Consider the following 22,926-nt stretch of genomic DNA (forward strand, 5'->3'; position numbering starts at 1 on the left):
TATCAGTGAAAAATTGTCACGGGGGGGGGGGGGTGCGAGGTAGGTCCCACTGGCCCCCGGCCTACCTACTGATGCTATCGTTGCCAAGGGAAACGAGCACAACCAACATGGCGACGCGCACGGCATCATGGGATAGCTCTGAAAACCCTTTCCACTCGATAGGAAAACAACTCCCAGGTGACGTCGATTTAATGTCTCGTCAATCGTCATCGGACTTTTCATGATTATTTATATGTAGTTTACTGATAGTGATTCCCGCTGAAAAAAAAAAAATCCACCGTGTATTTTTACAACTGTGGAAGCCCGAACACATGCGGAAGTACGTTCGCTTTATACACCGCTTAAAGACTATTTGGAACTCAAAACGAAATAAGAATTAAAACGACGTTGTGAGTAATTTGGATTTACTTTTTACTTCATGTTTTGCTGTTTCTTTGCTGTTTCTTTGCCAGGAGGTTTGATGTTTAATTTGAAGAAGCCTTTCCTCAAGTCAAGGAGCCTTTAAATGTTTCAATGAGGGCGAAGAAGTTTGCGAATACGAGGATGCTCCACGCTCTGTGATATAAATTGATGTTCCGTTTGAAACATGACATCCCATAATTATCCATAATGTCGATGGAAGGTTCGTTTTGAAATTTAATATTAAATTAAACCACGTGATGATCGTTTTGGCTCCACCCTTGGACCTTGTGATCTTGACGGGCATTTCCTGGAATTCCGCTGGTGGCGTCTCGGTGGTCGCACGACCAAACGGAAACGGCCATCACCTCAAACCTCTTCAACACAAACACAAACACGTTGGGTGTTCGAGTTGGGCCTCCGGGCCACACCTGAGGGACGATGCACGACGCGTACGAGGCGGTGCCGATTCTAGAAAAGTTACCGCTTCAGATCGAGAGTATCGCCTGTTGGGGTAAGTACAGGATCTTCGTGTCCGTCTTGGTGAATCTTACCTTTGTCACGCGATAATGTTTTCCCTTCCAACACGTTTCGTTACATCTTTATGTCCGCACGTGTCCCACTGTCCCCCGTGTGTCCGCACGTCTCCCACTGTCCCCCGTGTGTCCGCACGTCTCCCACTGTCCCCCGTGTGTCCGCACGTCTCCCACTGTCCCCCGTGTGTCCGCACGTCTCCCACTGTCCCCCGTGTGTCCGCACGTCTCCCACTGTCCCCCGTGTGTCCGCACGTCTCCCACTGTCCCCCGTGTGTCCGCACGTCTCCCACTGTCCCCCGTGTGTCCGCACGTGTCCCACTGTCCCCCGTGTGTCCGCACGTGTCCCACTGTCCCCCGTGTGTCCGCACGTGTCCCACTGTCCCCCGTGTGTCCGCACGTGTCCCACTGTCCCCCGTGTGTCCGCACGTGTCCCACTGTCCCCCGTGTGTCCGCACGTGTCCCACTGTCCCCCGTGTGTCCGCACGTGTCCCACTGTCCCCCGTGTGTCCGCACGTGTCCCACTGTCCCCCGTGTGTCCGCACGTGTCCCACGTGTGTCCGCACGTCTCCCACTGTCCCCCGTGTGTCCGCACGTCTCCCACTGTCCCCCGTGTGTCCGCACGTCTCCCACTGTCCCCCGTGTGTCCGCACGTCTCCCACTGTCCCCCGTGTGTCCGCTCCTCCCCGTCGGCATCTTTCACCTCCTTCCTCAGATGTCACCTTATCATTTGTCGTAAAGTAAAATAAAAACCCTTTGTCCACCTTTTCCTTTCCAGAGGAGATGCTCTTGGTTGGAACAAAACCTGGTCACCTTTTGCTGTACAGAATCAAGGCTGATGCAGGTGTGCAAGTCCATGAAACCGGTCATATTCTTGCTTTCGTTCCTCATGTTTATTCGTCCCTCATTGGAGCAGCACATTAACACCCCACGTGTCCTTCTTTACTTGTACTTGTTCTTGTTCCAGAATCTTTCCGCTTATCAAGTTACTGTATCGCACAACGTTTCCTTTAAACTTTTCTATCGATTCGTTTTTTTTTTTTAATATGTTTTGTGACTGACATTCCCCACTGGCTCAAGTTGCATTCCCCGTCACACCTGTACTCGCTTTGTTCTGAACTCCAACCAATACCACTTCATGTCACATTTCATTCCCATACAATTCTTCCCTTTTGGCATTTGGAACTTGTTCCCTCGATGGATGTTGTCATGCCTTGTGTGTAGACTGCCCTTCTTTCCATAACAGCATTTCAACAACAATTGAACCAAAATGAAACCACACCTTTGCACGTGCTGGTTCTGTGCTTCGGCAGAATGAGAAGCATCTCTGTGCTTCTTGCAGGGATGTAATCACGTCTTAAATATGTCGGCAAGCGTACCTTGCACACCGTTGAACAGGTCAGGTCAGGTATGGGAGCATGTGCCAGAACAGTGCGTCGCTGCATCCACTTTCCGCCGGGACTCCAGGGGCCTCCGTCTGGCCATCCCCCAGGCAGATGCCAGGCCCATCCCCATCTCCCTGAGATGATGGTCAACCTGCTGCAACCACGAGGCACGTGGTCGGCCCATCGGCCTCCTCCACTCACGAGACTCCCTCGCTGAGAGAATCTGGTGAGCAGGATCAGCGTCAGGAAAACGAGCCACATGTCCATACAGCCGCAATTGACGCTCACAGACTATGCAGGTAACAAATCTCATCCGAGTCTCTCTCAGCAACCGCTCGTTGGACACAAAATCTGACCAGCGATAGCCAAGGATTCTCCGAAGAGACCTGGTACCAAAGGAATTAAGTCTCCATCTCAGATCCTTGGTCAGAGTCCAAGTCTCGCATCCATAGAGCAAGACTGGAAGCACCAAGGACCTGAAGACTCAGACTTTCGTCCTCCCGCACAGGTACCGGCAGTGCCACACCCCATGATCCAGTGAATCCATGACTCCCCAGGCCCGACCCAGACGTCTATTGACCTCTGACTCACAGCCAGCAGAGACATGAATATCACTGCCAAGGTAAGTGAATCTCTCCACGACCTCAACATCCTCACCACAAACAGACACAGACAGGACAGCAGCATCCAAGATGTCATTGAAGTTGAACACAACGAAGAATAAGATGTGTTTGTCGTGAAAATGGCTGCGCACGTCAGATGCAGCCAAGACTCGTGATTCCGATCTAACCCAACCGTGAGAGGGCCTATAACATTGACATCCTGCGCATGTTAGGCCTTTCCAATGCAGTTTCCAGCAAGGGTCGTGCATTTTCCCAGGAAGTCAGGAATTTAGGATTGAATTGGCACTTTGAATATGCGCATCACACAAAACCCTCATGCTTTGTGGAAAAAAAAAACACACACAACTCGTCCTCACTATCACATGTGTAAAAACCTCATGATGTTCATGCATTCCTGGTTTCACATGTGACATCTCGTCGGGCTCCAGCCACGTCTGGTCCATTCAAGTCTGCCTCAGCCTATGGGAAAGCTATGCTGTAGGTCTCACAGCCTTTTCTGCCGACTTGGCTCAGCCATTTACCCACTTCCACCCTCTCAACCTCCACCTTCTGGATTCTCATGAATTGTCCCCTCATTCCCCAAGACAACCTCCTCCCACCCCCACCCTCATCACATGTTTACTCCAATGGCCTGGCGGAGGTGTCCTGTTCAGAAATTATGGTGTAAATGTTTTTCACCTACCTTTGAGGTGTCTATTTTGTATTCGATTCCAGACCTGACTATAAATTGTTGATTCGGTTCGATACAGGTGTGGCGCTTCACCTCAAAGTGTGCCGTCTGTCAGCTCTGATGTTAAACCACGTGTCCCGTCCACTAGGATTGGTTTGTGAACGTTAACGATCACAGTGTCTTGCATGAAGAGTAGTCGAGCTGTTGCCGGCACCCTGAACAAACTGCAAATTCCTGCTCATATCATCTTCCATCGACGTCAGGCCTAGCCAGCCATTTTGTGAAGACTTCAGACAAAAACTCTCCAGCCAACCCCACAAGAAGGTGGGAATAATTTGAGTAATAGTAGTAGTAGTAGTAGTAGTAATCGTAGTAGTAACATTATGCTTACTGTAGTCCTCGGACACTCTGCTGAAAGTGTCAGATCCCTGGGTCTTTATCTCAGATAAAACTCAAATTGCTTGTGGTCCTGTGGATTTTTGCAATTTTGCTACATCTGCTTCATTTCAACATCATCATCCAAACCACACTCACTTTATTTCTTTGATATGGATTGGTGATGCTCCTCTGGGGGATGGATGAAATGCTTTTATGGTGTGTAGTGAGAAGAGGGTACCACTGCCTTTGCCATGACCGCACTGAGGCTGTTTGCAGTCATTGGAAAGCATCGCTGTCTGATGACCATACATTTTCTGAAACCAAAACCAAATTAATATTTCAAAAACCCAGAATAGAATTGGTCCTTAAAAAACAGATCAAGTCAAAGATCAGATTTTTTTTTCACTTCACATACACACATAAAACGCACCAAATGCAACGTCAAATTCCCCATTAAATGATGTGGAGGCAGCCTTGTCTTGTCCACGATTGGCCGAACCCCATTATTCTCTCACCATGTCCATGCTCATCTTCCAGTCGATGGAAGAGCTTTTGAATAGGGCTGGTCTCGACACTCCTGTTACCTGGTCCGCTTGGTGCTTTTTTGTTGGTAGTGAGTTCGAGGTACGAGGTGACGCTGGAGAAATCCAACAGAAATTTTGCCAAAAGGATCCAGCAGGTAAACTGCTCAACAGCAAATGCATTGAACAATCGACACTGACGAGTGGCATTTACAATATTGTGACATCACTGTCCTTTGTTCACTCAGCTCTGGGTTGTGCCCCAGCGGAAAATCTTGATCAGCTTGTGTGGTGAGTTTATCTTTGTGCGACTTTCAACGACGCTTCTGACATTATGGACAAATTGTTTCACAGTGTCCTTGAATACCGTGATGACAGGATGGATAATTGAAATGATTGGTACTTTTCGTTTTTCAGACAATATTGTTTGTGTCCATGACTTGGCGACGTTCCAAGTTGTTGTGACAGCTCACAAAACCAAGGGAGCTACACTGTTTACATGCGATCTTCGGGTGAGTGTTGGATGCATATCACTGCGCTGTGGTATCTTGTCATGAATGTGGTAAATAAATAATATATATATATATATATATATATATATATATATATATATATATATATATATATATATATATATATATATTCTTTTCTCTTGTAAATAATTCTCTCTTCTGGTTAAACAGTTGCATAATAATAATAATAACTAGCCGAAACCCCGTCACAGACGGATTCCGTTCCATGAGCCCAATATGACAACCAGTGGCGGCTCTTTTAAGAGCCGGATCCCGGTCGATGCACTCCATGGCCTTACCTAATGAGGCCTACAAAACGTCCTTGTACACGACATTTTTGGTGTACACTACTCCTTGTGAAGAAGTCCCCTGATTTGTGCACGTGTCTACTTTGACGTTCACTGTGTCAAAACTTCTCAATTTCACAGTACCGAGAAAAACGTGACGTGGCCGCTAGGAGAAGCACAAAATTGGTCCTTCAGTATTAATATAGAGATACAACGTTTCTTGTTGCATTTTTTTTGTGTCAAATTCACATTCTGAGGTAGTCAGCATGTGCAGAAGAGGGTTTTACATTGCAGACGCTATTTTCGAGGAGTGGAATTACACCTCTCAGCGGTGACGGTCTGTTGACGACAGACGTAATGACGTCAGCGAATGACTGATGACGTCATGACGTCCTTACCCCTCAGCGGTGACGTCACACGTCACCATGTGAACGAATGTAAAACGAAAAGTGTTTATTCTGCTTCAGAGTTGAAAGTTGACTATTGCCACGATGTGCGATGCACTCTTACAGGTACGAAGTTTCTTTCAGTCCAGGTCACAGCACCGAGAAAAACGTGACGCGACCACTAGGAGTAGCACAAAATTGGTCCTTCAGTATTAAAATATCGATAATAATAACAATACCATTCCGTTCGTGCCGGAAAGGTGCATAGGGCAGCCAAGGCAGTTTCTTTGGCAAGGAGTACAGTCCTAGAATGGGTCGCCACTCCGACGCAGGCTACCCCGAATGGTTATTACCCCAGTACACTGATACTCATTTCACCATCCTTGGAAGGATGAAAGACTGAGTCAACTCCAACTGGTGTTCATTCAACGGTAAACAGGGGATCGAACTCAGGATCCTCAGGTCCCAAGCCAGCCACCTTTACCACCAAGCCAACACCAAGCTAAGCAGTCACATAGGCTTCACATATTAGGCATGAGCTTAGCAAAGCTACAGCACATCTCCATAGGATTATACTGCAGCCAAAACCGGTAAGGGAATTTTAGTTCTCAATTTTATAGACCAAGTCCATCCTGGAGAGGGAACTGGTATATAAAATTGGTGGAGGTAACTGGTGGGACTGGTCCTCATTGGCAGTGTCTATGCATCTGTTTAGCCAGAAGAGCCTTTTAAAAATTATTCCTGGCTGCTCCCAGAACTGTTTTGTATGCCACAGACATGTTAATGTGTGGCAGGCATTTCCTGCTTGTGTGCCACTTGCTTTCATCATCTATACTAAGACGTGTGTGTGTCAATGTGTCTCTGTGTGTTTCCTCCTTAACTCCAAAGCCATGAAACCTATCAGCCTGAAACTTTGCATGCACACTAAGGGGATTCCAAGAAGTGCAAGAGTGAAAATTGTGTGTTTGGATGAATTAAAATACCCCTTTTGAAGATAATTTACGGCCTTATTTAATTATAGCTTTTATCAGGCGCATCCTCGGACACCTCACTCTATATGGGGTCTTAAGGCGTTTCCTGGGTAACCTCACTGGGGTCTGAAGCCGCCATGTTTTTTGGCCTGCTCAAGCATGCCCCGACTTGGAACAGGTTGCAACGATTTCTTAGCGATTAAAATTTTTTTTTTCCACTTTCCTCACTCATCTATCTATCTATCTATCTATCTATCTATAATTCCAGCTGTGTGTGTGTGTGTGTGTGTGTGTGTGTGTGTGTGTGTGTGTGTGTGTGTGTGTGTGTGTGACCGCTGTTTCTCGTCTGTGACCGTCCGATCTAATTGAAACTTGCCAGGTATATTGCTGGGGACCTGAGGATGTGCCTTTTCAAGGTTTGATATTAATCGGACAAGTGCTTCCCAAGTTATGGCCATTTATTTACCAACCAATGACAGGACACGTGCTGCGAAGGCGTGGCCGATGCGCCATTTAGTTACCAATCACAGGACACGTTGCTGCGTGGGCGTGGCTGCGTAGGCCGGTGCACGGCTGGCCGACGATGACGTCACATGCCGTGCTGGTTACGATGGGGATCGATCGGTGCCTTAGTTACCGTGGGGTAGGAGTGCCAATGGTAAATGGCAGCGAATGTCATGGCAAGCAAAGACAGGGAAGTAAACTTGATTTTAATTAACTCTGTGTGTAAGTATCACAGCAGTTGTTACTTCAATGCAAGCGATAATTCGTGGAATGATGTGAACATTCCGTACGGGCACGCACTACTTTTGGATAGTGATGACTTACTGTATTCTAATAATTTCTCTTTCTTATCCGCATTTATAGATAAACACAATGCCCCAATCCAGTCGTCGTTTATGAGAGCGAAGGAATGGCCTGTGTAGTTGTTTGAAAGTTTTTTTTTTCATGTATGGCCACGCACATATGGGCACGCGAGAGCGAAGGAATGGCCTGTGTGGTTGTTGTTTCTGGCACACGGTTTGAAAGTTTTTTTTTTTTTTTTTTTTTTTTGTATGTACGGCTACGCACGTACGGGTGCGGACACGCACGTACGGCCACGCGAGAGCGAAGGAACGGCCTGTGTGGTTATTTCTGGCAAGCAGTTTTAAAGTATATGTATATATATATATATATATATATATATATATATATATATATATATATATATATATATTTGCACGTACGGGCACGTGAAAGCGAAGGAACGGCTTGTGTGGTTGTTGTTTCTGGCACGCGGTTTGAGTTTTTTGCGGGGGGGGGGGTTTGCACGTTCGGCCACGCATCTACGGGCATGCACTAGTCTATCTAAAATTCCAGCTGTGTGTGTGTGTGTGTGTGTGTGTGTGTGTGTGTGTGTGTGTGTGTGTGTGTGTGTGTGTGTGTGTGTGTGTGTGTGTGTGTGTGTGTGTGTGTGTGTGTGTGTGTGTGTGTGTGTGTGTGTGTGTGTGTGTGTGTGTGGCCAGTCGTCGTTTACGAAAGCAAAGGAACGGCCAGTGTGGTTGTTTGAAAGTTTTATTTTTTTTATTTTTTATTATTATCCCCCCCCCCCCCTTCTCTTGTCTTTGTGTTTTTCCTTGTGATGACATTGTAAAAAGGCAAAATACGTTGGCGCTAATTGAATAATTGGCCATTAAAAGTAAATTGCGAATAATCGTAACTGCGACATGCGAACCTCCGGGCCACACACGTACGGCCACGCGAGAGTGAAGGGACAGCCTGTGTGGTTGTTATTTCTGGCTCGCGGTTTGAAGGTTTTTTTTTTTTTTTGGTTTTCACGTACGGCCACGCATGTACGGCCACGCACGTATGGTCACGCACGTACGGGCATGCAAGAGCGAAGGAACGGCCTGTGTGGTTGTTGTTTCTGGCTCGCGGTTTGAAAGTTTTTTTTTTTTTTTTTTTTTTTCCACGTTTGGCCATGCACGGGATAGGGGTGAGACGTACTAGTATTATCAAATGCCTGTTCATCATAGCTATGAATCGCTGGGTATATTGCAATGCTTATAAACGCCCAGAGATGCCAGCGTGGCTTTATTTCATTTCCGCACATGCCATAATCTCGAGAATCTCTTAAAACTTAACCAAACAACAAAATTTAAGCTTGACAATGGAACTTTGTAGCACCTCCGACTCCTAAAAAGTGTTCAGTTGTCCAATTCAGACATTTGACATTTTGGGCATCTTCGAAAGGTGTATGGTTAATATGACAGTTCGGTGATTGTTAATCTCGTGCGAAGTGAGCCGTTTCTTATCAAGTGTTTCGTTGGAGTGCTTAAGCCACTTGGTGAGCACTCTACAATATTTGCAGTGTCATTGAATAGTGTATGTCGATCGACTTGAACAATGTTCAGGGGCCAATCACATGTGTTGGCCATGTGTTGTTCTGTGGTGAAACATGCGATGGCTGGCTCGTTGAAAATGTTAAATTTTATTTTACACATTGTTTCCCCTTTTTGTTCGATCTTCCATTATCTGACCCGTCACGTCGGCATAGACAAATACAAATACAAATAAAAATTTAACGTTTTGTTTTTAAAAGTTTCTCCAACTGTTTCATGGATTGCTTGGTGAAGCCACTTGGCGTGTGTTCATTATGCTTCAATGGCAATACCGTGGTTCGATACTGGAGGTAGGAAAGCAAAATATATTATTTGATTACAATGAGTAAAAAATGCTTTCAGTCGTATTAAAGTCACCACATCATGGCAGGAAAGCCGAGAGGTACGCATGCTCGCTCTGTGTATCCTGGGTTCGAATCCCGACCCAGCTTAAAACCGTCATGCCAGTGTTTCACAGGCAGGGTGATTCATCATTGTGTGTGCCGTCTCTCGGATGGACATTAAACTGGGTGTCACATTTTCTGGAATCCCTCTCCTCTTTCTCTCTCTCTCTCTATCTCTCTATCTCTCTATCTCTCTATCTCTCTATCTCTCTATCTCTCTATCTCTCTATCTCTCTATCCCTCTATCCCTCTATCCCTCCATCCCTCCATCCCTCCATCCCTCCATCCCTCCATCCCTCCATCCCTCCATCCCTCCATCCCTCCATCCCTCCATCCCTCCATCCCTCCATCCCTCCATCCATCCCTCCATCCCTCTCATCCCTCTCATCCCTCTCATCCCTCTCATCCCTCTCATCCCTCTCATCCCTCTCATCCCTCTCTCATCCCTCTCTCATCCCTCTCTCATCCCTCTCTCATCCCTCTCTCATCCCTCTCTCATCCCTCTCTCATCCCTCTCTCATCCCTCTCTCATCCCTCTCATCCCTCTTCTCATCCCTCTCATCCCTCTCTCATCCCTCTCTCATCCCTCTCATCCCTCTCTCATCCCTCTCTCATCCCTCTCATCCCTCTCTCATCCCTCTCTCATCCCTCTCTCATCCCTCTCTCATCCCTCTCTCATCCCTCTCTCATCCCTCTCTCATCCCTCTCTCATCCCTCTCTCATCCCTCTCTCATCCCTCTCTCATCCCTCTCTCATCCCTCTCTCATCCCTCTCTCATCCCTCTCATCCCTATCCCGCCTCTCTCACCCCTATCCCGCCTCTCTCACCCCTATCCCGCCTCTCTCACCCCTATCCCGCCTCTCTCACCCCTATCCCGCCTCTCTCACCCCTATCCCGCCTCTCTCACCCCTATCCCGCCTCTCTCACCCCTATCCCGCCTCTCTCACCCCTATCCCGCCTCTCTCACCCCCTATCCCGCCTCTCTCACCCCTATCCCGCCTCTCTCACCCCTATCCCGCCTCTCTCACCCCTATCCCGCCTCTCTCACCCCTATCCCGCCTCTCTCACCCCTATCCCGCCTCTCTCACCCCTATCCCGCCTCTCTCACCCCTATCCCGCCTCTCTCACCCCTATCCCGCCTCTCTCACCCCTATCCCGCCTCTCTCACCCCTATCCCGCCTCTCTCACCCCTATCCCGCCTCTCTCACCCCTATCCCGCCTCTCTCACCCCTATCCCGCCTCTCTCACCCCTATCCCGCCTCTCTCACCCCTATCCCGCCTCTCTCACCCCTATCCCGCCTCTCTCACCCCTATCCCGCCTCTCTCACCCCTATCCCGCCTCTCTCACCCCTATCCCGCCTCTCTCACCCCTATCCGCCTCTCTCACCCCTATCCCGCCTCTCTCACCCCTATCCCGCCTCTCTCACCCCTATCCCGCCTCTCTCACCCTATCCCGCCTCTCTCACCCCTATCCCGCCTCTCTCACCCCTATCCCGCCTCTCTCTCCCTATCCCGCCTCTCTCACCCCTATCCCGCCTCTCTCACCCCTATCCCGCCTCTCTCACCCCTATCCCGCCTCTCTCACCCCTATCCCGCCTCTCTCACCCCTATCCCGCCTCTCTCACCCCTATCCCGCCTCTCTCACCCCTATCCCGCCTCTCTCACCCCTATCCCGCCTCTCTCACCCCTATCCCGCCTCTCTCACCCCTACCCCGCCTCTCTCCCCCCTATCCCGCCTCTCTCCCCCCTCTCCCCCCTCTCCCACCCCCTCTGCCGCCTGTCTCACCCCTATCCCGCCTCTCTCACCCCTATCCCGCCTCTCTCACCCCTATCCCGCCTCTCTCACCCCTATCCCGCCTCTCTCACCCCTATCTCGGCTCTCTCACCCCTATCCCGCCTGTCTCACCCCTATCCCGCCTCTCTCACCCTATCCCGCCCTCTCTCACCCCTATCCCGCCCTCTCTCACCCCTATCCCGCCTCTCTCACCCCTATCGCCTCTCTCACCCCTATCCGCCTCTCTCACCCCTATCCCGCCTCTCTCACCCCTATCCCGCCTCTCTCACCCCCTATCCCGCCTCTCTCACCCCTATCCCGCCTCTCTCACCCCTATCCCGCCTCTCTCACCCCTATCCCGCCTCTCTCACCCCTATCCCGCCTCTCTCACCCCTATCCCGCCTCTCTCACCCCTATCCCGCCTCTCTCACCCCCTATCCCGCCTCTCTCACCCCTATCCCGCCCTCTCACCCCTATCCCGCCTCTCTCTCTCTCTCACCCCTATCCCGCCTCTCTCACCCCTATCCCGCCTCTCTCACCCCTATCCCGCCTCTCTCACCCCTATCCCGCCTCTCTCACCCCTATCCCGCCTCTCTCACCCCTATCCCGCCTCTCTCACCCCTATCCCGCCTCTCTCACCCCCTATCCCGCCTCTCTCACCCCTATCCCGCCTCTCTCACCCCTATCCCGCTCTCTCACCCCTATCCCGCCTCTCTCACCCCTATCCCGCCTCTCTCACCTCCCTATCCCGCCTCTCTCACCCCTATCCCGCCTCTCTCACCCCTATCCCGCCTCTCTCACCCCTATCCGCCTCTCTCTATCACCTCTCACCCCTATCCCGCCTCTCTCACCCCTATCCCGCCTCTCTCACCCTATCCGCCTCTCTCACCCTATCCCGCCTCTCTCACCCCTATCCCGCCTCTCTCACCCCTATCCCGCCTCTCTCACCCCTATCCCGCCTCTCTCACCCCTATCCCGCCTCTCTCTCCCCCATCCCGCCTCCCTCCCACCCCTATCCCGCCTCTCTCACCCCTATCCCGCCTCTCTCACCCCTATCCCGCCTCTCTCACCCCTATCCCGCCTCTCTCACCCCTATCCCGCCTCTCTCACCCCTATCCGCCTCTCTCACCCCCTATCCCGCCTCTCTCACCCCTATCCCGCCTCTCTCACCCCTATCCCGCCTCTCTCACCCCTATCCCGCCTCTCTCACCCCTATCCCGCCTCTCTCACCCCTATCCCGCCTCTCTCACCCCTATCCCGCCTCTCTCACCCCTATCCCGCCTCTCTCACCCCTATCCCGCCTCTCTCACCCCTATCCCGCCTCTCTCACCCCTATCCCGCCTCTCTCACCCCTATCCCGCCTCTCTCACCCCTATCCCGCCTCTCTCACCCCTATCCCGCCTCTCTCACCCCTATCCCGCCTCTCTCACCCCTATCCCGCCTCTCTCACCCCTATCCCGCCTCTCTCACCCCTATCCCGCCTCTCTCACCCCTATCCCGCCTCTCTCACCCCTATCCCGCCTCTCTCACCCCTATCCCGCCTCTCTCACCCCTATCCCGCCTCTCTCACCCCTATCCGCCTCTCTCACCCCTATCCCGCCTCTCTCACCCCCTATCCCGCCTCTCTCACCCCTATCCCGCCTCTCTCACCCCTATCCAGCCTCTCTCACCCCTATCCCGCCTCACTCACCCCTTTCCCGTCTCCTTCACCCCTATCCCGCCTCTCTCACCCCTATCCCGCCTCTCTCACCCCTATCCCGCCTCTCTCACCCTATCCCGCCTCTCTCACCCCTATCCCGCCTCTCTCACCCTATCCCGCTCTCTCACCCCTATCCCGCCTCTCTCTCACCCCTATCCCGCCTCTCTCACCCCTATCCCGCCTCTCTCACCCCTATCCCGCCTCTCTCACCCCTATCCCGCCTCTCTCACCCCTATCCCGCCTCTCACCCCTATCCCGCCTCTCTCACCCCTATCCCGCCTCTCTCACCCCTATCCCGCCTCTCTCACCCCTATCCCGCCTCTCTCACCCCTATCCCGCCTCTCTCACCCCCTATCCCGCCTCTCTCACCCCTATCCCGCCTCTCTCACCCCTATCCCGCCTCTCTCACCCCTATCCCGCCTCTCTCACCCCCTATCCCGCCTCTCTCACCCCTATCCCGCCTCTCTCACCCCTATCCCGCCTCTCTCACCCCTATCCCGCTCTCTCACCCCTATCCCGCCTCTCTCACCCCTATCCGCCTCTCTCACTATCCCGCCTCTCTCACCCCTATCCCGCCTCTCTCACCCCTATCCCGCCTCTCTCACCCCTATCCCGCCTCTCTCACCCCTATCCCGCCTCTCTCACCCCTATCCCGCCTCTCTCACCCCTATCCCGCCTCTCTCACCCCCTATCCCGCCTCTCTCACCCCTATCCCGCCTCTCTCACCCCTATCCCGCCTCTCTCACCCCTATCCCGCCTCTCTCACCCCTATCCCGCCTCTCTCACCCCTATCCCACCTCTCTCACCCCTATCCCGCCTCTCTCACCCCTATCCCCCCTCTCTCACCCCTATCCCGCCTCCCTCACCCCTATCCCGCCTCTCACCCCTATCCCGCCTCTCTCACCCCTATCCCGCCTCTCTCACCCCTATCCCGCCTCTCTCACCCCTATCCCGCCTCTCTCACCCCTATCCCGCCTCTCTCACCCCTATCCCGCCTCTCTCACCCCTATCCCGCCTCTCTCACCCCTATCCCGCCTCTCTCACCCCTATCCCGCCTCTCACCCCTATCCCGCCTCTCTCACCCCTATCCCGCCTCTCTCACCCCTATCCCGCCTCTCACCCCTATCCCGCCTCTCTCACCCCTATCCCGCCTCTCTCACCCCTATCCCGCCTCTCTCACCCCTATCCCGCCTCTCTCACCCCTATCCCGCCTCTCTCACCCCTATCCCGCCTCTCTCACCCCTATCCCGCCTCTCTCACCCCTATCCCGCCTCTCTCACCCCTATCCCGCCTCTCTCCACCCCTATCCCGCCCTCTCACCCCTATCCCGCCTCTCTCACCCCTATCCGCCTCTCTCACCCCTATCCCGCCTCTCTCACCCCCTATCCCGCCTCTCTCACCCCTATCCCGCCTCTCTCACCCCTATCCCGCCTCTCTCTCACCCCTATCCCGCCTCTCTCACCCCTATCCCGCCTCTCTCACCCCTATCCCGCCTCTCTCACCCTATCCGCCTCTCTCCACCCCTATCCCGCCTCTCACCCCTCCATCCCGCCCCCTATCCCGCCTCTCTCACCCCTATCCCGCCTCTCTCACCCCTATCGCCTCACCCCTATCCGCCTCTCACCCCTATCGCCTATCCCGCCTCTCTCACCCCTATCCCGCCTCTCTCACCCCTATCCCGCCTCTCTCACCCCTATCCCGCCTCTCTCACCCCTATCCCGCCTCTCTCTCTCGGTCTCTCGCTCTCTCCCACCCCTCACTGCTCCCCACTCCTCCCACATGTATAGCATCTGCAAATCAGATTCAGAGTGAGCCGACCAGAGGGGTGCAAAGGTTGCTGCATGTACGAGCATGTATGCATGCAGGCAGACATGGTAGATAGTGTGCCAAGTATATGGTGTGGGTTTTAAATGCTCCCGCCCCAGGTCTCTAAATTATCCAGCATCGTGTGTGTGTGTTTTTTCTGTTATCTTCTTGTGTGGCCAGGTTTCAGAAGGTGGAACAGAGTCCTCCCAGCCCCAGGTCTCGAAGTATCCACCTTCCTGTGTGTGTGTGTGTGTGTGTGTGTGTGTGTGTGTGTGTGTGTGTGTGTGTGTGTGTGTGTGTGTGTGTGTGTGTGTGTGTGTGTGTGTGTGTGTGTGTGTGTGTGTGTTTTTCCAGTCACCAAGCATAACATGTTGTTGTCTTTGCTCACCCCACCTCCTCCCCTTACTTTTGTCTCTTACCCCTCCTCCCCAACTCTCTCTGTCTTGCTCTCTGTCCCCTCATCGCTCCCCCCACCTAATAAAATGTAGCACTCTTCTCCCACACCTCTTTCTCCATGTGTTTCTCTCTCTACCTCTCTACCTCTCTACCTCTCTACCTCTCTACCTCTCTACCTCTCTACCTCTCTACCTCTCTACCTCTCTACCTCTCTACCTCTCTACCTCTCTACCTCTCTACCTCTCTACCTCTATCTCACACACACACACACTCTTCCTTGCACCCATCCCTCCCGGAATGTGTAGTAACGTTTGGTGAGGCATCACTCTCCCCACCTTCCCCTCTTCCTCACCCCCTCCTAGCTTCCCCTCTGTCCTCTCTCCCCTCCCCTGCCTCCCCTCTGTCCTCTCTCCCCTCCTTCCTCTCTCTCTCCCTCCCCTTCCTCCTCTCTCTGTCCCATCCTCCCCTTCCTCCTCTCTCTGTCCCATCCTCCCCTTCCTCCTCTCTCTGTCCCATCCTCCCCTTCCTCCTCTCTCTGTCCCATCCTCCCCTTACTATTGTCTCTTACCCCTCCTCCCCAACTCTCTCTGTCTTGCTCTCTGGCCCCTCATCGCTCCCCCCACCTAATAAAATGTAGCACTCTTCTCCCACACCTCTTTCTCCATGTGTTTCTCTCTCTACCTCTCTACCTCTCTACCTCTCTACCTCTCTACCTCTCTACCTCTCTACCTCTCTACCTCTCTACCTCTCTACCTCTCTACCTCTCTACCTCTCTACCTCTCTACCTCTATCTCACACACACACACACACACTCTTCCTTGCACCCATCCCTCCCGGAATGTGTAGTAACGTTTGGTGAGGCATCACTCTCCCCACCTTCCCCTCTTCCTCACCCCCTCCTAGCTTCCCCTCTGTCCTCTCTCCCCTCCCCTGCCTCCCCTCTGTCCTCTCTCCCCTCCTTCCTCTCTCTCTCCCTCCCCTTCCTCCTCTCTCTGTCCCATCCTCCCCTTCCTCCTCTCTCTGTCCCATCCTCCCCTTCCTCCTCTCTCTGTCCCATCCTCCCCTTCCTCCTCTCTCTGTCCCATCCTCCCCTTCCTCCTCTCTCTGTCCCATCCTCCCCTTCCTCCTCTCTCTGTCCCATCCTCCCCTTCCTCCTCTCTCTGTCCCATCCTTCCCTTTTTTTTTGTATACCTTGTCGAGGCTCGTATGAGAGCTAACACACAACTCACAGCAAGGGGGCATGAGACAAGAGGGGCGTGAGTGGAAGGGACAAAACAGTGGGGAACAGACATTAGATGAACTGTGGAAGGGAGAGGGATGGGGATGGGACGGGGAACATGGCGAAGAGAAGATGGACATTACAGGGACTTTCATGAAGGAAAGCAGGGGAATTGTAGGAAGTGGGCTTGGGTGGATTATCGGGGGTAGAAAAGATTGAGGATTTGGATGGGGGAAGATAAGAGGTGGTGGTGAACAGCTGTTTTGAAAGCCTGGAGGGAAGAATGGGAAAGAATAGAGTGAGGAAGTTTTTTCCAAAGGCGGGAAAAAAGAGGAATGAAAGAGTGAAGATGAGCAGTGATTCGTGATTTTGGTAGTTTTACCAGAAGGGGGTTGTTGGCGGACCTTGAGCGCCCTGTGGAAATGTGGTGGGGACAAATCGCAGAGAGAGCAGGGGGGGCAAGGCTGGAGAGGAGTCGGTAGAAGACAGAAAGACCACCGACTAACTTGCGGTGATTGAGTGAGAGGCCCAAAGACTCAGCTTCATTGCGGGAGATGCCGATGATCTTAAATGCCCTGGTTTCGACAGCGTGAAGCCGAGAAAGGTGGGAGGCAGGAGCACCAGCCCAGAGGGGAGAGGAGTACTCCATCAGGCTACGGACAAAAGCTTTGTAAGTGGTCAGGAGCTCAAGAGGGCCGAGGAAGGACTTTGCACGACGGAGGATTCCCAGGACTGGCTTTTGAGGCGAGGTTGGAAATGTGACTTTCCCAGGAAAGGTCATGGCAGATAGTGAGACCTAGAAGCTTGAAAGAAAAGACTTCTTCCAGAGGATTGTTGAGAAAGTGGATGGGGGGGTTTTCTAAACGGTCTTTTCGAAGAGACATAGTGAGAGTGTGAGATTTGTCTTGATTGAAAGACATGCTCCACGTGTTGGACCAGTTTGTGATTTTATCCGGATCTGCAGTGAGCGAAGAAGCTGCTGCTTGCCGGTCTGAGGGATGACAGATGGTATGGCAGAGGGTGGAGTCGTCGGCAAAGAGAAATAGAGGATTTTCCAGAGTCGGAGAGATCATTGATGAAAACCAGAAAAAGAACAGGGCCCAGAACGCTACCTTGAGGAACTCCAGCCTGTACAGGAAGAGGGGATGAAAGAACTCTATTTAGGGCCCTTCCTCCTCTCTCTCTGTCCCATCCTCCCCTTCCTCCTCTCTCTCTGTCCCATCCTCCCCTTCCTCCTCTCTCTGTCCCATCCTCCCCTTCCTCCTCTCTCTGTCCCATCCTCCCCTCCCTCCTTGCTCTGTCCCATTCTCCCCTTCCTCCTCTCTCTGTCCCATCATCCCCTCCCCCCTCTCTCTGTCTCATTCTCCCCTTCCTCCTCTCTCTCCCCCTCTTTCTCCACCCACCCCAAGTATCCCCGTCAGCGAAGCGACGGGTTGTATTTGCGAGTCTTGAATAAATATAAAAAAAAAAACTTTGGAAAGCATATCGTCAGCATCAGATGTATGCAGTGATAGTTGGACACACCTGGACATATTTCTTGGGAGATATATGCATTGGAAAAAAATTGAATGTGTCATTAATTGTTGCATCATTGTGTTGCCTTGTTTGTGCAGTCCCATACCGGGGAGCTTCGACTATGCGTCGTTGTGCGTAAGAAACTTCAACTGTTCACCTGGAAGAATGGTGATCTTATTGAGTTTCAAGTACGTACATGAGAAGTAGCAGGAACTAGAACCGAGATTAATTGCACAGATTCATGTTTTTATTATCATTATAATCGTTTTATTGAGATGCAAACGCCTGAGTCAGTTGCTGCCCAAGAAAGTGGGAAGCTTCGCATTTAATAGATGCAAATATTTGGAGGTGTGATGGGAGTAATAACAGTGTGCCTTGCGTCTCTCTCCCCTCCCCACCTCATCCCCAACCCCACTGTCCTCTTGCAGCCTGACCTGTGCCTTCCAGACTTCCCTAAATCCATTGCTTGGTGTGGTGACTCCATATGTGTGGGATTTAAAAGGGATTATTATTTGGCCAAGGCAAGTGTTCCTTCTTTTGAATTTAATTTATTTCTCTAAATTCTGCTTACACTTATTAAACCAGACGTTTATCCATCTATCCTTCTCTCCCCTCCCTCGTTTTATTGCAGAGAATGATAGGGTTGAAATGTTTTTTTTTTGTTTTTTTTTGCTCATCGTATTTTGCGTCTGCATGTAGAGAGAATTATTTAATTCACTATTCCTTTTTTCGTTCACTTGTCACCGGCACGTCTGATCTTGTTCTTCACAACACACAGATGATGATGATTAATGATAAACATGGAGCTTTAACTGCCATGGTGTATTTTCACCATCGTTCCCATGTTTATTATACCCAGTTTCACAAATTTTTCTTTCCCTAATGAAGCATACTCAGGAAACTTGTGTTCTGTGCGGCCGTCATTTCAGGCTGATGGCCGGGGCTCATGCAAAGAGCTTTTTCCCACTGGTAAGCAGCTCGAGCCCCTCGTCGTTTCCCTTACTGACAGCAAACTGGCTGTTGGTCGGGATGACATGACTATCTTCATCGATGAGGAGGGCACGATGCAGAAGCACGCCCTGCGTTGGACAGATGTCCCCATCTCTTTGGGTACCAACCGCACTCACAATGTTTATTACCCCACGCACGCGAAGCGAAAAGTGGGGTTGAGCAATTGGTTCTTGTCCATCTGTCTGTCTGATCAGTTTATGATCGAGGAACAACTTATTTAAATTGAATGTTATATTTTGAACAAGAATCGGAACAGGAATAGGAAGCCAAATTTGCCGTTTAACAGTACTTTGGCTCTGAATTTGTACCGATCTCACATGCGTAGAGAGGGCTGAGATAATACTTTCTCTGTCTGCCTATCTGGCACTCAACCAAAATTGAAAATCATTCCAAGCAGGAAACTTACTGTTTTTAAGGATGTTAAAAAGGACACAAACAACAAGCATGAATAACTCATGGAACGTTTGACATAGGGTGATGTAATAGACACAGTAAAACAGCAGGAAAATCCGGAAGAATTTTTTTTTTATATACGTCTTTAAACCTCGATTTAAATTAAAATGTATATTTTAACACTGGAGAACACAAATCGCCTTTATAATACTTCCAAGAACCATGAGCATATATATATCGACATGTCGCACGAGAGGATGTGGTTTGTGAGAGGGTGCAGTATCGGGGTGAATATGAGGCCGTCGATATGGCTGTGTGTGACTTCGATTGACGATGCGTTCTATGGTGATTAAAAAAGCCTCCATCTCCTAAACTGTGACTCAACGTCATCTTATTACGATGTATAAGGGTGGTGTACCAGACTGCTTCAGTGGCGTTAAACTTCCGGATGTTCTTTTTTAACGATCAATAAAATCATTATTTTATTATAATTGAAGTGCAGTATATACTTGAACTCTGCGCAGGATGTCGTGTTATATGAACTCTAGTTCGAGATCCATTATTGTTTCCAGTTAGTTCTGCAATTTTATAAAAGCGACCAAACTTTCTCTTTCGTCTTCAACATTATTTAATTTACAACTTTATATTTTCACTTTCACTGATTTTATTTTCATTATTTTCACTGTTGAATTTATTTTTTCTAAAGATCAGAGTAATGTTATTTCTGGAAATCTGTTATCAGTTATTAATACAGTTATTGTAATCATCATGGATTAATTGTTTTGAAGAACGAAGTTTGGATTACAAATCACATTTTCTGTCCACGTCCATCAGATTCTCGAGATTTCCACACATGGTGGTACTCTTGGTTTTATAACAGGGGTTAAAGTTCGCTTCTTTATTTCTATCCAGCCCAGCTAAAGTTTGTATAATTTCGATCTGAATGCATTTTCTCAGTGTCGTTGTGCTTGACTTCAGGTACATTTACTTAAATTAACAAAACATAAAATATATCGTATCTGTTGTTAATATTAGGCGAACTAGGTAGGTGGTGCACAGGTAACGCACTTATATTTGAGCTGTCTCGTCTGGGTTTGATTCCCCACTTTAAATTGTGTCTGTCAGAGCATTGACTCTGTTAGCTCCGATGAAGGATTGACGACCGAAACATTAACTTCACCTTGCTTCCCATGAAAGTTGGTGTACCTCAATCAACATCCATTAATCCTTTTCTTGAGGCTGCTCTAACAGCACTCCAACTGCCGTTATGCAGTGCATTAGAGAGAGAGAGGTTGTTAAAACGATTCCACTGAGGAGCATTTTTACCTCTGCCATCACAGGTGAAGGAGGTTGTGTTTTCACCCCTTTCTGTCTTTGTTTGTTTGTCTGTTTGTTATGGTGCAGAATATCTCAAAAAGTTGTGGACGGATCCGGATTAAATTTTGTTGACAGGTTCGGTTTGCGACAAGGACGAACTGATTAGATTTTGGTGAAAATCCGGAGCCGGATCCGACTACGAGAATTTTAAAGTGATTCTTCACCATTGAGAGATAGGGCCAAAACGATATATAGCACGATATCTCAAAAAGTTGAGGACGGACTCAGATGAAACTTGGTGGACACGTTGGATGTGTGATGAGGAAGTATTGATTCAATTTTGGTGAAGATCCACATCCGGATCCAGATGTGATAATTTTTTAATTGATTCTTCACCATTGAGAGATAGGGCCAAAAACGATACAGTACTATATAGCACGATATTTCAAAAATGTATTGGGCCCGATATGTTCTCATGGATCAGGTATTACGTGGCGGAAGTATGCGCTCCACCGAGTCCCTTTCAGTTGTAAATGTGATTTGATATATCAAAGTTAGTATCTATAATCGTACTGTATACAAGGTTTGATCACTAAGTTTGGTGAATGTTAGAATACAAAATTTATATTCAACATTAAACTCTTAGATCATCAATCCCCTTTAAAGTACTCCCCTTCTGTACATACGTTCCACCGTTCCTGCCATTGTCGGAAACATTTCTGGAAGTCCTGTTTGTTAATCACCTTCAAACGGTCTGTCGTGTTTGATTTGATGTCTTCGATCATGTGAAATAGTTTGTTTCACTTTGGGGAATAGCCAAAGGAATGTTTTTATCCACCAAAAATGTTCGGATAGAGAGCGTCGTGTGGCAGGGCGCGTTGTCGTGATGGAAGAGCCACCCATTCCTCCACCTTTCTGGTGTTTTCCGTCTGACTGCCTCTCTCAAACATTTCAAAAGTTCCTCACAGAAAGCTGAATTAACGGTAGTACCTTGGGGAAGATATTCTGAATGAAGCATTCCTTCAATGTCAACTAACGCAATCAGCAAAATCTTCACTTGCGATCTCGACTGACGCACCTTTTTGGGTGACGTGGGTGTCTTCCAATGTCTGCTCTATGCTTTAGTTTCTGAGTCATATCCATCAGCTCATGACTCGTCACCAGTTATCACCTTGGGTAGGAATGTTAGATCCGAATTGCATCGGTCAAACAACTCGAATGAAATGAAGACACGACTTTCTCTTTGTTCATCCGTGAGGATGCATCGTGCAAACTTTGCGCTGACGCGTCTCGTGTTCAATTCATCGTCCAGATGGACTGAATGGAACCAAATGAAAGATCGGTCTCTTCCATGATTTCTCGAATGGTTAAACGTTGGTTTGCTTGGATGATAGTGCTTACGAGCGATATTTTCATCGTTTCGTGCTGTTGACGGACGACCGCTTCTTTTGTCATTTTCGAGTGACTCCTTTCCTTGCCGAAACCTTGTAAAATCCATTGAACACAGTTTTCTTTGTCACAATCATCTGCATAGACCGTTATGCGCATTACTTATGTTTCTGGAGCCATCTTGCCAAGTTAACAACAACAACAAAAAATCATGTTTGCATGTTGTCCAAAGTTAGACATTTTTGACATAAGCTCTAAACGCTACAAACATATCCTCACACAAAACAATCTCATGGTGTACTGGCGTGTAGTAGAAAGGGTGTTGGTTTCGGACTGGCATGTTGGAAAATTAGCATATTAAGCCCTGCCCACTGATGTCACCAATCATCATGTGTTCGATAATAGCACCGTCTTTCACCAAACTTTTTGATCACACCTCGTACATATCTCTATACAAGTAATAATAATAATTTTTTTAATGTAAAAGGATTGAGGTATGGTATGCCAAAAGGTATGTAAACTTGGTCAGGATGGTCACAAATTATCATTTGAAACCATCCCGACATCTCTTTCAATAATGGTTGTTGCCTGTCCATCCCTTCTTCAGTTAGGTCAGATTATATCTGTGACTTGCTACAGGTATCATATAAACCTGTACGAACCTGTTCCATGGTCGGGTTGTCTGCGACGAAACCATCTCCCCCACCAGGTGTTTTTGGTGAGGAGGGTGTTTGGATATGGACACCCAGCAGGATTAAAAACAAAACCTGTCAAAGGGCAGAGGAGCTCCTTGTGAGTCAACGGCCATCCATATCTAGTGCCCAACTGTTTCTGCGGATGTTGTCCTGCAGTTGGGTTACTTCTAATTAGAGGTTGGTGTCAGGATTTGCACTCCGGCCACCGTAAAACCCTTCATTCCGCAAAACACAAAAACGCAAAGAAATCTGAAAACCCACTCCGTGGGAGTACCTCCTGTGC

The 22,926-nt window shown here is 49.7% G+C and overlaps 1 protein-coding gene across 2 annotated transcripts in view; it reads left to right on the forward strand.

The window, feature by feature from the left end:
• The first annotated feature begins 474 nt into the window (after positions 1-474).
• VPS39 (VPS39 subunit of HOPS complex) overlaps positions 475-22,926 on the forward strand; it is a 53,803-nt gene continuing 31,351 nt past the window's right edge. Inside the window, exons 1-8 of one of the 2 annotated variants that reach the window (XR_015052011.1) lie at positions 475-913; positions 1,711-1,776; positions 4,603-4,667; positions 4,758-4,800; positions 4,927-5,021; positions 17,937-18,026; positions 18,267-18,359; positions 18,768-18,948. Coding sequence is in view for 1 of the 2 variants with exons in the window: in XM_085858350.1 (XP_085714476.1) it covers positions 841-913; positions 1,711-1,776; positions 4,603-4,667; positions 4,758-4,800; positions 4,927-5,021; positions 17,937-18,026; positions 18,267-18,359; positions 18,768-18,948 (706 nt within the window). In the remaining variant the exon portion in view is untranslated. The remainder of the gene's footprint in view (positions 914-1,710; positions 1,777-4,602; positions 4,668-4,757; positions 4,801-4,926; positions 5,022-17,936; positions 18,027-18,266; positions 18,360-18,767; positions 18,949-22,926) is intronic. The other variant, XM_085858350.1, reaches the window with a different exon arrangement.

This window comes from Eptatretus burgeri, chromosome 15, assembly GCF_056783735.1.
Source record: "Eptatretus burgeri isolate ZD-2024b chromosome 15, Ebu_testis_v1, whole genome shotgun sequence".
Taxonomy (NCBI): domain Eukaryota; kingdom Metazoa; phylum Chordata; class Myxini; order Myxiniformes; family Myxinidae; genus Eptatretus; species Eptatretus burgeri.